The sequence below is a fragment of the Doryrhamphus excisus genome, linkage group LG2 (genome assembly GCF_037039965.1).
Source record: "Doryrhamphus excisus strain RoL-2023G ecotype Guam linkage group LG2, RoL_Dexc_Guam_v1.1, whole genome shotgun sequence".
Classification (NCBI taxonomy): domain Eukaryota; kingdom Metazoa; phylum Chordata; class Actinopteri; order Syngnathiformes; family Syngnathidae; genus Doryrhamphus; species Doryrhamphus excisus.
In genome coordinates, this window is record NC_136358.1 from 17996583 (window position 1) to 18014069 (window position 17487).

General features: G+C 42.3%; 1 protein-coding gene across 2 annotated transcripts in view; it reads left to right on the forward strand.

Annotated features, from left to right (window-relative positions):
* cacna1c (calcium channel, voltage-dependent, L type, alpha 1C subunit) overlaps positions 1–17487 on the forward strand; it is a 143400-nt gene that overhangs the window by 64977 nt on the left and 60936 nt on the right. For both annotated transcript variants that reach the window (XM_078787170.1, XM_078787173.1), the window contains exon 4: positions 14599–14738. In XM_078787170.1, the coding sequence (XP_078643296.1) occupies positions 14599–14738 (140 nt within the window). The remainder of the gene's footprint in view (positions 1–14598; positions 14739–17487) is intronic.

A 17487-nucleotide genomic window follows, 5' to 3' on the forward strand; every position in this document is an offset into this window, starting at 1 on the left:
TCTCCTTTGGCGACCACTGACCTTTTTAAACATGTCCGCCTGGCCCGTCAGCTTCAGTTAGGTCAAGCTATGTTACCCATAAGGCAATGACCGGAAATTTCTCGGGAAAAACACCTCAATATTTCTGCTACCCGACAGTCACAGGTCCATATATGGGCAAGGAGTGGGCGGTTTTATGCTGATTAGGCGTATTTTTAATTCAACTTTGTCTCTTTTAATTAAAAAGCAAACATTGTCGAATGCTTTTATCAGTTTCCAAGCATATAGTAATATAATAAGTAATATAAGACGCATATGTAAGCAATATTATGCCACATTTAAATGAAAAAAAACATATCTCCATCTTGTTCTTCTACCCTTCGTCCTCTCCATCCTATCTCTCCTTCGCTCCCCCTTCTTCCTTCCTGTCTTCCGCTTACTACTTTGTCACTCTCTCCATCCATTATTCATGGCGCAGTCACAGTCGGCATTAAAGGGGATGGCAATATCGCTACGGCAACGACAGCAGCAGCAGTTAGAGACGGCAGCCGCATTGGATCATGGGAAACTGGGTCACCTCCCAGGAGCAGGAGGGTGCAGGGGTGCTGGAACACACACACACACACACACACACACACACACACCTGATGGTTGTCCTACAAAGCATCAGGACAGGAAAGGAGAAAGTGAAAGTGGGACGCTTTATTAGGTACACAGCTAATGATTGTTGTTGTAGCGTACGCTAAATCACATTGAGAGTTTCTGACTGATTTAATAACTTATAGGCTGTTTGAAGTTTCGGGTTCAACTCAAATCAATCTAATTTAGGTTAATATGAATACATAAATAACATAAATACAACCAGGAAGTGAAAAGACATGGAGCGGTGTAGCGTTCAAGAGATTACGCATTGAAGGGAAACATTTGGAAATAATTGGAAATAGTTATATTTGTACATTTTCCAAAATGACAACTTTATTTGTAGCCTTTTGAGTGTTCAGCTGCTGTGTGATGAGTTTTGCGTTTGTTGGAAGACGACACCGTGATGCAGACTGTTCTATTGGTCATTGACATCCTGCAATTTCCAACGGGTTGACATTGTAGACGTCAAGTGGTTAGCGCGCAGACCTCACAGCTAGGAGACAAGGGTTTAATTCCACCCTCGGCCATCTCTGTGTGGAGTTTGCATGTTCTCCCCGTGCATGCGTGGGTTTTCTCCGGGTACTCCGGTTTCCTCCCACATTCAAAAACATGCTAGGTTAATTGTCCATAGGTATGAATGTGAGTGTGAATGGTTGTTTGCCAATATGTGCCCTGTGATTGGCTGGCCACCAGTCCAGGGTGTACCCCGCCTCTCGCCCTAAGACAGCTGGGATAGGCTCCAGCACCCCCGCAACCCTCGTGAGGATAAGCGGTAGAAAATTAATGGATGAATAATATTGTTGGAGGGCTGCACGGCGCTTGAGTGGTTAGCTCGCAGGCCTCACAGCTAGCAGACACGAGTTCAATTTCACCCTCGGCCATCTCTGTGTGCAGTTTGCATGTTCTCCCCGTGCATGCGTTGGTTTTCTCCGGGTACTCCGGTTTCCTCCCACATTCCAAAAACATGCTAGGTTAATTAGCGACTCCAAATTGTCCATAGGTATGAATGTGAGTGTGAATGGTTGTTTGTCTATATGTGCCCTGTGATTGGCTGGCCACCAGTCCAGGGTGTACCCTGCCTCTCGCCGGAAGACAGCTGGGATAGGCTCCAGCACTGACGGTGCTGTTATGCAAAGAGATGTTGTACAGCATATACATGTACTACATATCGATGTAGTGCAGTAGCAGTTGGAAGTACACAAATTAAGTGAAGTGAAGTACACACTTAGAGTCCATCGTGTAGATGTGTGTGTGTGTGTGTGTGTGTGTGTCAAAATCATCCAAAATGTCCGAATGAGTTAATCATGAATTGATGATCTATTTATAGTATGCCGAAGTCCAATCAAAAATGAGCTGCTGGCCGAAAATGGCTGCCAGGACATCATTTTCGGACTAAATGAACTTTACCTGAACTCCTTTGAATGCACCACCTGAGGAACTTGTGCAAGGTGGCTAATTTGCAACAAGCTGCTTTTTCAGGATGCTTCTAAGCGCAGGCAGGAAGAAAACCACTGCATGTATCGATATTGGCCGCTGGGCCTCCCGCTGTAGCCTCGAACGCTACCGCTCACTACCGCTCACTACTACGTGAATAAATCATAAATAAAGTGGGCCTAAAAAGTACCGTAAAGCGCTGCTTTGCGCCATTCACATCTAAACGATCCCACATCCCTCGGGAGCAGGCTCTTCATGCGGGCTCCTTTGAGGAAGGTATGGATTTAATGAGGGGAGATCAATATGGGAATATGGTCCTTTAGCCCGGAATCACATCATGACATTATCTCATTAAAACCGAGGCGTTCTCTCCATGCTGGGTCTGGCGCATGTTGGAACATCAGTTTCTATGGGAACATGGTGATTAAACACAAACAGACACACACGTAGCGTGGTGACACAAGTGAACAATCACCTGGTGTGTGAGGACGTGTGTGTGTGTGTGTGTGATGCATTCAGATCCCGCAGCAGATGGTTAAATGTCACCAACGTGACTCCGGTGCATCACGGTAGCCGCAGTATACTGTATGTTGTATTGACAAAGTGATGGACTCTCCTCCTCCTTCTCCTCCTCTTCCTCCTCTCCGTCTCTGTGGGAGCTGCTATGTGGGTCGATGCGAGGCAGAGGTGGGACACTTTTAGATAACTTTATTAAAAATATTCCCGTCTGTTCCTCTCTCTCTCCTTTATTTGTCAGGAGAAATCTGCTGCAAATGGGCCGTTGAGAGTAGAGTAGCGCGTACCACCATTGGCACCTGTGCCACAGCTTGAGTATGAGTGATCTAAAAGGGTGATAATTCCTGATAACAATAATCATGTTTATTATTGTGTACAGTTGGAATTTTTGGAAAATTAGCTTGTGGAAAAATGTGGGAGTCATAATAGGAAAATTGTTGAAATAGTCAAAAAAATTAAATAATAATAATAATAAGACAGCTGGGATAGGCTCCAGCACCCCCTGCGACCCTCGTGAGGAAAAAGTGGTAGAAAATGAATGAATGAATGAATAAGTAAAAATAATAATAATAATAATAGACAGCTGGGATAGGCTCCAGCACCCCCGTGACCCTTGTGAGGATAAGCGGTAGAAAATGAATGAATGCTAATAATAATAACAACAACAACTAATAATAGACCGCTGGGATAGGCTCCAGCACCCCTGCGACCCTCGTGAGGATAAGCGGTAGAAAATGAATGAATGAATGTAATAATAATAACAACAAATAATAATAATAATAATAGACAGCTGGGATAGGCTCCAGCACTCCCGCGACCCTCGTGAGGATAAGCAGTAGAAAATGAATGAATGAATGAATAATAATAATAACAACAACAAATAATAATAATAATAATAGACAGCTGGGATAGGCTCCAGCACCCCCACGACCCTCGTGAGGATAAGCGGTAGAAAATGAATGAATGAATAATGATAATAATAGACAGCTGGGATAGGCTCTAGCACCCCCGCGACCCTAGTGAGGAAAAGCGGTAGAAAATGAATGAATGAATAATAATAATAATAATAGACAGCTGGGATAGGCTCCAGCACCCCCACGACCCTCGTGAGGATAAGCGGTAGAAAATGAATGAATGAATAATGATAATAATAGACAGCTGGGATAGGCTCTAGCACCCCCGCGACCCTCGTGAAGATAAGCAGTAGAAAATGAATGAATGAATGAATAATAATAATAACAACAACAAATAATAATATAGTAATAAATAGTAATAGGTTGAAAAACAGCAGAAATGCCCCAAAAAACTGTGTAAAGTTTATTTTTTTATTTTTTTATTTATTTATTTATTTTTTGGCGGAAAAAGTCTTCAAATATGAAATAAGCTTGCAAATTTTGCTACGCTTTTATGTATGTTAAGGCCTTCATAAATGTGAGGAAAGTTGAAGCTATCGCTCTGTGCTCGGGCCCTAATAAAGAAAGTTATGTGTACAATATATTTAAAGACTAATCTTTGTGTTTTTTTTAATTAGTTATTAATATCAGTTTGTGTTTTCCCCTCCAAAAATAGGCCCTTTTTTCCACTGAAAACACAAGTAGGTAATCATTGAATATAACTATGCAAATATGTAAGTATACGGCGTGTACATAAGTCCTCCATCGCCGGCTAGCCCGCCATGACTAGGAGCGCTCCTTATAAGTAAAACATGGAGATAGATGTGTGTTGCGATGGGCTCCATTACCTCCTCAAGCATGATTAATCGACGTCGGCGTGTACATTGATCAAACCTACAACGACGCCCGCAGCCGATGTCCTCTCACGCTGAGCAGCCTGTCACACACACACACACACACACACACACATGTTGTCGCTCACAGATGAGCAAAGCAGCATGAATGATGCAAACAGTAAAGCATGATGGTCTCAAGGGAAGGATGGGGGGGGGTGTCAAAATTCTAATCAGGTGTATTGATCGTCTAATTGTGTGGCTATGACAACATTATCAACAACGATGACAACGTCGCTGTTTATGCGCCACCATTAGCGATTCCAAGTCCTCCATAATATGGAGGTTTTTGTGTTTTTGCCGCCACGTCGCCATTACAGGCTCCGCCCCGTCTGCGTTTATGAAATGTGTGTTTCCTCCAGGAATGTGTTTTATGGAGGCAAGTCAAGGTTGTGACGGCCGTGGAAAAAGCCAAACTGTGGCACGCAGGATGAGGGGCGACGCCGGCGCTCTTGCTTGTTTCTCTTGGATCGGTACGGTGGCTTGGCAAGATTTGTCGTATTGTGGGTACTGGGACTCGGGTGATAATAAATTAAATAAACTGAACCTTGGCGCATTTGTTCTAGGGATCGACCGATATGATTTTTTTTCCGGCCGATACCGATTTTTTTCCATCACCCTGAGCCGATGGCCGATTTTGCTTGTGCCGATATTTGTGGCCGATACTGCTTTTGCTCCCTCAATTTATATGAAAAAATGACAATGGTAACAAATATTACAGGTGTCAAGTTTTAAATCATGCGGCGGAATATATCGGCGAACCCATGCGCGTATCGGCCGATACCGATTCAAGTAAAAAACGCAAATATCAGCCCGACATATCGGCTGGCCGATGTATCCATCGATCCTTAATTTGTTCCATAGAACAACAGCATGAACAGAGTGAGCCCTTTGGTCAGTCATAGTAGGTTGCGATATAGTGTTATTTATATTTTTTATATTTACTTTTCTTAAAAGTAAAGTTTGATTTATTTAATTTATTTAATCTATTACTGAATCCTGTTTTGCGGAAATTTACTGATCCAGTTGGTTTTGGAACCAATTAACCACGATAACGGGCTGCACAGCGGTCAAGTGGTTAGCGCGCAGACGTCACATCTAGGAGACCAGGGTTCAATTCCACCCTCGGCCATCTCTGTGTGGAGTTTGCATGTTCTCCCCGTGCATGCGTGGGTTTTCTCCGGGTACTCCGGTTTCCTCCCACATTCCAAAAACATGCTAGGTTAATTGGCGACTCCAAATTGTCCAAATTATTTCCTAGCTAGCCTTTTGAGTGTTAAGCTGCTGTGTGATGAGTTTTGCGTTTGTTGGAAGACGACACTGTGATGCAGACTGTTCTATTGGTCAATGACATCTTGCCATTTCCAACGGGTTAACATTGTAGACGTCGAGTGGTTACTGCTCAGACCTCACAGCAAGGAGACCAGGGTTCAATTCCACCCTCAGCCATCTCTGTGTGAAGTTTGCATGTTCTTCCCGTGCATGCGTGGGTTGACCATTTTTTAAAAAGTGTATTTATTGTGTGTGTTTGGTCAGGCAAGTTTTTTTTTTTGGGGGGGGGGATTAAATTGTTGTCGTCGTCTAAATCCTGAACGCTGTGTCCTTTAGTGCACTGCCAAAGCACCGTGAAATCTCCTTTTCGCCTCCTTCACACACACGCGCAATCGCAACAAAGATGGACGCACGATAACGGCACCCCACCATCCAAACGGCCTCTCATCCCTCTTGTAAAGCCTCTTACACCGCCCGCCCCCTGTGTCAGCCATCTTGGTTTCAGGGCAGGGATCGCGCTGCCTCTGGGTCAGTTTTCTCTCTCTCCGCCGGCTGTGCGAACGGAGATTGATGAGGCTGTAGCTGAGTCTCTGAGGGCACCAGCGTGGGGGTGGGGGGGTGGGGGGACAGGCTCCATCGAACCCCGAACAAGCAGAACTAATGGGCACGCTCCGGAGGGAAGAAAGTGGAAAAAGACAGAGGACACTTGTAGACTTCCAATGTAAATATGTCAGCCGTCTGTGTCCTTCCATACATCCTCCCATTAATTTCACCCGTCGTGGAGTTATTTGTTGGCGTCATTGCCGTGTCCTCATGAAGGACGGCCATGTTAGCCGCGTCCTGTCTCAAGCCATTAGGACATATCAACTGCTTGGCTAAATCTACGTAAATGTCGCCTCTTTGTATGTTTTTCTTGAATAAAAAATAAAACACCTTATGCTACGAGATAGACAAGTAAAGAAGGGTAATAATGATGCACAGGCGGGGATGGTGGACATGCAGCACTCAGCGGGAGGGGGGTGCACATCACAAGCTAATGAGAGGATAAATCACACATGTAAACACACACACACACACACAAGTTAGCAAGAAAAGTTTAACAACCAAGTTTGCGGTAAGAGAGGAAGGCTGCCAATTAAGAGCCCACAAAGGAGACAAATGGCTGGTCATCCACTGCTGGCTAACATCTACCATCATCACACACATAATGGCAGGGGGGGGCAGTGATGGAGGACGGCCAGCCAATCACAGGGCACATATAGACAAACAACCATTCACACTCACATTCATACCTATGGACAATTTGGAGTCGCTAATTAACCTAGCATGTTTTTGGAATGTGGGAGGAAACCGGAGTACCGGGAGAAAACCCACGCATGCACGGGGAGAACATGCAAACTCCACACAGAGATGGTGGGAGGGTGGAATTGAACCCTGGTCTCCTAGCTGTGAGGTCTGCGTGCTAACCACTCGACCTATACAATGTCAACCCATTGGAAATCGCAGGATGTAATTGACCAATTGAACAGTCTGCATCACAGTGTCGTCTTCCAACGAACGCAAAACTCATCACACAGCAGCTCAACACTCCAAAGGCTAGCTAGGAAATATACAATACAAGTACCCATTCAGTCATTCATTCATTCATTTTTTACCGCTTTACCTCATGAGGTTTGCGGGGGTGCTGGAGCCTATCCCAGCTATCTTCGGGCATGAGGCGGGGTACACCCTGGACTGGTGGCCAGCCAATCACAGGGCACATATAGACAAACAACCATTCACACTCACATTCATACCTATGGACAATGTGGAGTCGCCAATTAACCTAGCATGTTTTTGGAATGTGGGAGGAAACCGGAGTACTCGGAGAAAACCCACGCATGCACGGGGAGAACATGCAAACTCCACACAGAGAATTGGTGGAATTGAACCCTGGTCTCCTAGCTGCGAGATCTGCATGCTAACCACTCGTCCGCCGTGCAGCCCCACATCTAACTATATGTAATTTAATTTTCAAGTTTATTATATTCTTTTTTTTTTTTTTACTAAATAACACATCTGACTTGCAAGTCATGTTGCCAGTTGTATGGTAAAAGTTGAAATACTTAGAAAACTGGCGGGCCGGATTCAAACACTTAGTGGGCCGCATGTGGCCCCCGAGCCGTAGTTTGCCCACCCCTGGTCTATAGTTTATGCATGTTTGTTGTCGTTTTGTGTCATAATATTTTGTTAAGCGTTCCCACTTTGTTAGTCCGTCTGTGAACGCACCACAAGGGTAGGCTTTTTTTTCCTCCAGCATCTTTCACAACATTATATGCAAATAATATGCAAATTAGCCGATTAAATCATCATCATCAAGGACAGCCAATAGCAGTTGGCAACAGTGTCAGTAAGACTTTGTGCTGTCACAACACATAAAAATAAATAGCGCTGCTTTTTGCTCCTGGCTGGCTCGCCATTGCTTTGTTGGTTTGACATTAAAAGTTTGGGTATTGTAGGCTAGCGTGCAGCCTTAAGTTAAGCATCTAGCATTTTAAAACGAGACGCTGTTAAATATGTGTATGCACAAACTTGTGTCTTTGTATAAGTTAGCAAGGTCTTTTTATAGCGTGTGGGTTTCAGCAGTGCTACTATGGCAACCGCAGGGGAGTGGGTGTTTGCAGTTAATCCTGTTTGGGTGTCACGGTGCCACAGCAAGGAGAGATGCTGCTCAATCTTGACCTTAAAAAAAAAAAAACGAAATAAGAGAACACAATTGATTCTCTTTGACACTCCAGCCAATGATTACATCAGTAACACTTTTCTGCATGCTACACACACACACACACACACACACATTTTTCTCATTCTGTCTGCACATTTTCACTGTGTTGGGCTTTGGTCTCGCTCCACTGGGTCTCAACCAGGAAGGAATGATGGAGTCATTCTTAACAAACACACACACACTGCACTCTCGTAGGAGATAGAGGTGTATGTTTGGTCCTGATAGCGACGTAACAAGGATTTTTTTTTACACTTTGGACACCTGTTCCCCTTTGCAAATATTATTATTTTTTTGTTTTTTAAGTTTCAAAATTTCAGGGAGCTGAAATAAATACATGATTTGTAGAATCAATTGAGGATAGATGAATTACTGCGTGCAAAAATGGGACACATTGGGATGTTACAGCACTTAAGTAAACTTTTACTTAACTTAAATAAAACTAAAATCATGCTGTTTGGTAACAACAGAAAGGACACACACCAGCAAATACAAATAGACGGTATCGACATTGAAAAGGTGAACAAAAATAAATTTCTGGGGATCACAATAGATGAATATTAAGCTGGAAAAACCTCATATTACAAATATACAACATAAGGTGGCTGGAAATATTTAAAAATTTGTTCTCAATCAGAAATCACTCCACACTCTTTATTGCTCTCTGGTTCTACCATATCTTACTTATTGTGTGGAAATATGGGCTAATAACTATACAAGCAATCTTCACTCGCTAAATGTACTGCAAAAAAGGCCACTAAGGATAATTCATAATGCCGCCTACAGAGAACATACTAACTCCTTATTTCTAAAATCACAAATACTTCAACTTGCTGATATAGTTCAACTTCAAACAGTTAAAGTAAGGCATAAGGCTAAAAATAAGCAAAAAACATTTTTTTTAATTTAAAAATTAAAATTAAAAATACAAAATAAATTAATAATTTAATTAATTATGAATTAAAATAATATTATAAATTAATAATTTCATTAATATGAATATATACATATATTGTACATAACGATAATATAATAATAATATAATATATTAATATTAATAATGAATATTTAAATAAAATAAAATACAAAACAAATAAATTATATTAGGAAAGCAGGAAGTGAACAAATGTAACAGTTACTGATTGTAAAAGTACCAGATGGAGGGGTAGGATTTAATAAGCTTTGCTTCTTCCTACTCCTTTTGGACATGTGGAACTGTGAACTGATTATGTGATGCATTCAATTGTAATCTGATGCATGTTCAAATGAAATTAAACCATTACCATTACTTCGATACGTGACAAAAATAAATACAAAAATAAATAAATAAAAACTAATAAAATACATTAAAAATTTCAAAAATTATATTATGAAAGCAGGAAGTGAACAAATGTAACAGTTACTGATTGTAAAAGTACCAGATGGAGGGGTAGGATTTAATAAGCTTTGCTTCTTCCTACTCCTTTTGGACATGTGGACTGATTATGGGATGCATTAAATTGTAATCTGATGCATGTTCAAATGAAATTCAACCATTACATATTACCACTTCCTCCCTAGCTTATAGTCCATATCAAGCCATAAGAGTGTCACACATGCATACGCTGCGATTTAGTCATCTATCTTATGTCGGCAGCATCTTGATGCAGTGCAGCGTCTTCGGTTTGTCTTCATTTGTGCCTTTTTGTGTGTGTAAAAAAAAAAATAAAAAACCCACACAATATTGTGATGAGCGGCGCTGAATCCACACGTTCACCTTCAGTGTTTCATTATCGTCTCTGCTTTCTTTTACTGCCTTCATCTCCTTTCTCAAGGATTCGCACACGCGCACACACGCAGGCTGTCTATAGAAGATGATTTATGCTCCTGTGTTCTTTTATTTTTAGACCAATTACTCCCTTTCTCTCTCGCTCTCTCTCTCTCTCTTTCTTTCTTGTCATCTCTCTCCTCTTCTCTCCTTTTTGCCACTTTTGTCTGTATTTACAGACGTCCCTTAATGTTTATTTTAACTTTTTCCTTGTCTCCCTCGTACTAAAAGCAAGCCGGTCGGGTTGAATAAACATCACTTGGACTGTATTTGTCCCTTTTGTGCATTCCCCGCGCCGGGGCGGCCTGAACCCAGAACACAGCGCATGAAGACAGTGAATGAATGAATAATGAATTCAACGACAATGAAAGCTTCATGGTAATGCATTTGGTCGGCTCGCCAGGTTGCGTGCTAGCGTATTAGTGACACGTCAGACATGGACGAGTCTCGCAATTTAGATACGATTTTTATTTACTTTATTACACATCCACAATGAAACAACATGCATTGAAACGCCACCTTTGTATACATAATGCACGGGCTGGGGCTGCATGAGTGCTGCCGGCCGATACGGTTCATTGAACATGAACATGAAAACTCGGCCACTTCCTTAGCTTGTTCGGGCTCCTTGTCATGTTGGAAAAACCTGTTTCTGCTCCAGAATGTGACAGCACATGTTTCCCTCTATGAACCGCAGCTCTTCCTGTGGCGGCAGCACTCGTGCAGCCCCACACCATCACGCTACCACCATCATTATCTTGCTGCTCACTTGTGTTGCTGACTTGTTAGACTAGGGGTGTCCAAAGTGCGGCCCGGGGGCTGTTTTTGTTTGATTTTTATGGACTCTTGGCACATCATAAAAATTGAAAAACAGCAAAAATTGAAGAAAGAGCAGTGGTTTTCCGACAATTAAGGCAAAATATGGAAAACAAATAAAAGAAAATAAAGTCATAATATTAAGACAAAAATAATAGATAATATATTAATATTATTAATTATGATATAATAATTAATATTGTCAATGTTATTAATATAATCAATGTTATGAATATAATATATAATATAAGTCAAAATGAAGTCAAAATACTATAAAAATAAAAGTATAATACTACAAGAAAAAATGTAGAAGAAAATCTAAATATGAAAATTTGTTACAAAAAATGTGTAATATTTAAAATACACTTTGTCACCAATAATAATGTTAAATATAAAAAATGTCTCTGCGTATCTACATGCTTTGATCTAAATGAATCTATACTACTGTACAAGCTGTATACTGCTCCTCCAAAGTATTAGTATTTATACAGTACTGTCGCCATGCAACAATGTCACAGTACATTCATGTTTCCCTTTAATGTAGGCATATACCCGGTGCCGGCAGCACTCGTGCAGTCACATAAAGATGCACTAGCCCTTCAATTAGTGGTGCATGTCCGATCAATGCAAGGGTCAAGGGTCAAGGGTCACTGAGTAGGATTATACAAGTGTAATCTTTAACGTAATCGTTGCCCGGAGCTTAGGTTTGTTAATTGAAATGGTGATGAATGTAGCATGTTAGCATGTTAGCATGGCGCAGATTACAAACAAGTGTTTTTATTTGATATTGATAAAGTATTATATTTGTTATTGTTATATGTGACAGTAAAGTAGCAATTCGCTCCACGTGATGTGTGTATACTTGGTACAGTGCTGATCGGTGTGTGTATGTGTGTGTATGTGTGTGTGCTGCAGCCTGCAGTTTCCATGGTAACGTGGGAACCCATCTTGGTCTCTATGGTAACTTGTGGTTGGCACCTAAGACGGATGGAGAGAGTGGGAGTGAAAGAAGGGAGAAAGAAAGAAGAGTTGACATTGGTGTAAATGATACACTCAATGGACAAAAGTATTGAGACAATCAATGACCCCCCCCCCCCCACCCGCCCCCCTCCATCAAGGGCCCGGGCTGTCCGTACAAAACAAAGCTCTAATCCACAACACAGAAGGTCAAGGCGAACGTAAAGGTACGCCGGGAACGTCGATGCCGTAATCCGATTGGCCGAGCTGATGGATAGGCGGTTGAGTTGACCTATTACGCTTAACCCAATTACCGCCGCCACACGCTCACCTTTCCTCCATCTTTTAGCCTCTCATTCCTTCCCCATCGCTAACCAGATTAGATTATGGATTTTGCCCTTTTGGAGGCCGCATCGGGTGGGGGGGGCATGCTGAGCTGTTCCTTCCAGATGTTCTCCTTTTCTTCAGCGCCTGTCACTGGCAGCATCTTTTTATTATATGTGTGTGTGTGTGCTAGACAGTGATGGAGAGCCATGTTTTATCATCATATATACCGGTGTGTGTGTGTGTGTGTGTGTGTGTGTAATTAATTAGACGACTCGCTGTGCGGTGAAGGGTGATGAATGTACAAACAATCAATTATTGAAAGTCTCTGCAAATGACACATGAAAGAAATAAAAGGAGCAAAAGGTGTTTCATGGAAAATCTTCATCTTTATCTCTCACCTGGAAATGAGACCTTTTAATGGGACGGACCACCTCCATGAAGCCTTGGGTCAGTTCGGTTTGCCTCGAAACATGGCCTGTCCAGACTTTTTTTTACTATTATGCTCATTTTCAGCCCTTTGTAATGGTAATGGTTTAATTTCATTTGAACATGCATCAGATTACAATTGAATGCATCACATAATCAGTTCACAGTTCCACATGTCCAAAAGGAGTAGGAAGAAGCAAAGCTTATTAAATCCTACCCCTCCATCTGGTACTTTTACAATCAGTAACTGTTATATTTGTTCACTTCCTGCTTTCCTAATATAATTTTTATTTTTATTTTTATTTTTATTTTTATTTTTATTTTTATTTTTATTTTTATTTTTATTTTTATTTTTATTTTTATTTTTATTTTTATTTTTATTTTTATTTTTATTTTTATTTTTATTTTTATTTTTATTTTTATTTTATATAGCACATCATGACTGGTTCAAGACTCTTCATCCTTGTATTTAGCAAACACCAACTGCTTATACTGCTTTGCATTGAGTTGTAGACTCCTATAGAGGAACTGCATGCAAGCTTTCTAGATCTTTCAGAATCTGTACCTATTCCAGCTGGATTTCCTTGGATTTCCTTGGATTTACAAAACGTTCTGTTTTAATGTATTCCACCCACGGCCCACCTCCCACTACGCTGGGATTGTACCCACAGCGTGTACAACTTGTTCCGGGCATGCCCATACAAGGAAGTCACTGAAAGCCATCCCAAACTAAAAAAAACAACAATAAGGAACTCTGCCAATGTCTTATTCTATCTTAAAATGTTTACTATAGTGTGTAATATGAGTGTAAAGTTGACTATAGGGGTGTTATTTCAGGTCTACAGGGCTCTAATAATGCCAAAAACCACGTTTAGAAGGTCATAAAAATGTATTATATGGTCTAACTACAAAAATATTGCACTTATAAATAAAGAGTCATACTTAGCAGGAATTCACCTATCACGGTTGAAGCCAGAACCAATTAAATAAGGGAATAATTTTGTATATTTGTAATATTAAATATGACTTGTAAAAGATTAAAGCAGCCATATGTTTGGGTAGCTGAAGGTTAAAGGCCAAGGTTTTATATTTCTTCAGGTTTCTCCTCCGGTTCCTCCCACAGTATAGTCTGGTGAGATCTGGTTGACCTCTTAGCCTCAAACCTCTGGCCCAGCGCGAGTGTGCGCCATGGGAAACCACCAGGACCCATACAAAGGGTCAGCGCGGACAGATTGATGGATGAAACCAAATATTTTTTTTATGAACCACCTCCAAGGGAGAGAGAGAGAGAGAGTGGGTGTTTTTTGTATCTAAAAGTCTCCATCAGTTCCTTGTCATGTTATTTATATGAGGTGTACAAAAAAGTGCTGTCGTGTTACGTAATACCCACTTCTTTCTCTTCCTGGAGGCCCTTTGGGGCCATTTCCCAGGACCCCCTTCTCTCTCAGTCGGGGGTCATGGCTGTGACAGCAATCTCAGTAAAAGTCTCGTACACGCAGTTAAGACAGGAAGTGAAGCACTTAGTTTAAACAAACCAAATGGACATGGACGCAAACAATAATAAGCACATTTATGATATCCTCTCAAGGGATAATAGTACAGAATATGCTTTAGAGTACTGTGATTGGCTGGCGACATGTCCAGGGTGTACGCCGCCTCTCGCCCGAAGACAGCTGGGATAGGCTCCAGCACCCCCCGCGAACCTTGTGAGGATAAGCGGTAGAAAATGAATGAAAATAGGAGTACAATAGGAGTACATCCTTGGTTGTACTGTAGCTGGCAACATTATGGCGGTCTGGGGGTGCAAGAGTGCTGCCGTCGTGAAAAATGTCCCCACGGTATAAAACGTTTTCTTTCGCACGTGTCTCTTTGCAGGAGCGTGTGGAGTACCTGTTCCTCATCATCTTCACCGTGGAAGCGTTCCTGAAAGTGATAGCCTACGGCTTACTCTTCCACCCCAATGCCTACCTGAGGAACGGATGGAATCTGCTGGACTTCATCATCGTAGTCGTCGGGTGAGTCGGCGCCCGTCCGCATCACGATGTTTCGGCGTTTTTTCCCGCGCTGAAACTCGGCAATGAGTCACAAAGTCGTCTTTCACTGTTCGAAAGCCACGCTAAATCTGGGCCTACTGTGGCTTTGGTGGGCCTTAAACTGATTAGTTTGTTAGATTGTGATAGCAAAGCCGCGCTCTGGTTTTTCTTTATCTGCCACTCAGCAACTCTAGCCCATCTGCTAAGCCTCTGTATGTGTGTATATGTGTGTGTGTGTGTGTGTGTGTTGGCTAGCATCATAGTGCCAGCGCCTGTGGCATAAACACAACCTGTACCACTCTTAGACTCTTATCTAGCCTTTCTGTTTGCACGTCTGGATCTTTTCATGTCTGGATTGTGAGGCTTTAGTTGTGATGACACACTTTTTCAATGCAAGAACGTGTTTTGCATGCATGCAGCTCTGACCTTTGACCTATTTACGTACATGCAAATGAGTTGCTTAAATCAGACATACACTTCACATAACGTGAGTGGTTAGCGCGCAGGCCTCACAGCGAGGAGACCCGAGTTCAATTCCACCCTCGGTAATCTCTGTGTGGAGTTTGCATGTTCTTCTCGTGCATGTGTGGGTTTTCTCCGGGTACTCCGTTTTCCTCCCACATTCCAAAAACATGCTCTAAATTGTCCATAGGTATGAATGTGAGTGTGAATGGTTGTTTGACGATATGTGCCCTGTGATTGGCTGGCCACCAGACCAGGGTGTACCCCGCCTCTCGCTCAAAGACTGCTAGGATAGGCTCCAGCACTCCCCCGCGACCCTCATGATGATAAGCGGTAGAAAATGAATGAATGAATGTATTAAACCAGGCTGCATGGTGGCCGTGTGGTTAGCACACACGCCTCACAGCTAGGAGACCCGAGTTCAATTCCACCCTCGGCCATTTCTTTGTGGAGTTTGCATGTTCTCACCGTGCATGCAGGTACTCTAGTTTCGTCCCACATTCCAAAAACATGCTAGGTTAATTAGCGACTCCAAATTGTCCATAGGTATGAATGTGAGTGTGAATGGTTGTTTGACTATATGTGCCCTGTGATTGGCTGGCTGGCCACCAGTCCAGGGTGTACCCCGCCTCTCGCCTGAAAACAGCTGGGATAGGCTCCAGCACTCCCCTCGCAACCCTTGTGAAGATAAGCAGTAGAAAATTAGGTGGTTAGCACGCAGGCCTCACAGCTAGGAGACCCGAGTTCAATCCCACCCTCAGCCATCTCTTTCCTTGAGTTTGCTTGTTCTCCCCGTGCATGTGTGGGTTTTCTCCGGGTACTCCAGTTTCCTCCCCCATTCCAAAAACATGCTAGGTTAATTAGCGACTCCAAATTGTCCATAGGTATGAATGTGAGTGTGAATGGTTGTTTGTCTATATGTGCCCTGTGATTGGCTGGCTACCAGTAAAAACAGCTGGTATAGGCTCCAGCACTCCCCTGCTACCCTTGAAAGGATAAGCAGTAGAAAATGAATGAATAAATGAATGTTGTTGTAGGAGTGGTGAAATAAGCTGATGAAATTATTACAAAAGCTAGACATAATGTTTGACTTGAGACATATGAACCAGAATATGGAATGTAATGATTTTTTTTTTTAAATGTCAGTCAAAACGGTGACGCACATTTCACACTCTGGAGGAAGAGGATGCAGATATCCACAGAATGTGACAGCATTGCCTGGCGGCGTGTGCATGAATGCGAAGTCTCTGCATGCATGCAAATGTTTAGCATATGGGTGAAAGAGCTTGGGGCAAACACTCCAAGAGCTCTAATTGTCTTTTCAAGGGGACCTATTACGTTCATTTGTATTGAGTTGTGGATTCCTGTAGAGCTGCTTCACACAATAACCTGCACAGAAGAAAGCTTTCGAGATCTTTCAGAATCTGTACCTATTCCGGCTGTCTTTTCCTTGGTCTGTTTTTGGTCATACTCCATGCTAACATGGGGGAATTTTCAATGTGGCAGGCTTACAGCTTGTATTGGGAACGCCCATATAAGGAATTCCTGCTCACTGTGATGTCACAATGAACCAGTGATGGAAAAAAAGTCACTGAAACCGAGCGTTTTGAGCCAAACTTTTTTCAGGTCTCACTTCCAAATGCGCAAACGTTACTGCACAGAAGAAACCTTTCGAGATCTTTCAGAATCTGCACCTATTCCGGCTGTCTTTTCCTTGGTCTGTTTTTGGTCATACTCCATGCTAACATGGGGGAATTTTCAATGTGGCAGGTTTACATCTTGTATTGGGAATGCCCATATAAGGAAGTCCTGCTCACTGTGATGTCACAATGAACCAGTGTTGGAAAAAAGTCACTGAAACCGAGCATTTTGAGCCAAACTTCTTTTAGGGCTCACTTCCAAATGTGCTAACGGCTTTATCTGAAACTTTGTCATGGTTTAATACCAGAATACAACATTCTAAAAACACGTATAGGATGGAAAATACTGGGAAAAAAACAGATCCCCACAAAAAGGCCTGCATCCCTGATTTTTAGCTGTAGTGTGCGTTGCTCAGCCGGTCGAATCCAGCGGCAGGTAGAACCGGATAGAGATGTATTTTGAGTGCTCTTTTCAAGTGGCCATTTCATCTGTGCTAATTGATAATTGTCCGTGACTAACGCACCACACACTGGCCTTTGAGCGAGCTGAAGATGGGGTGGAAATTGTACAGTGATTTCAGAGAGATAGGAGGTTTTTAGCGCTGCTTAATTGGCACAATTTGAATAAT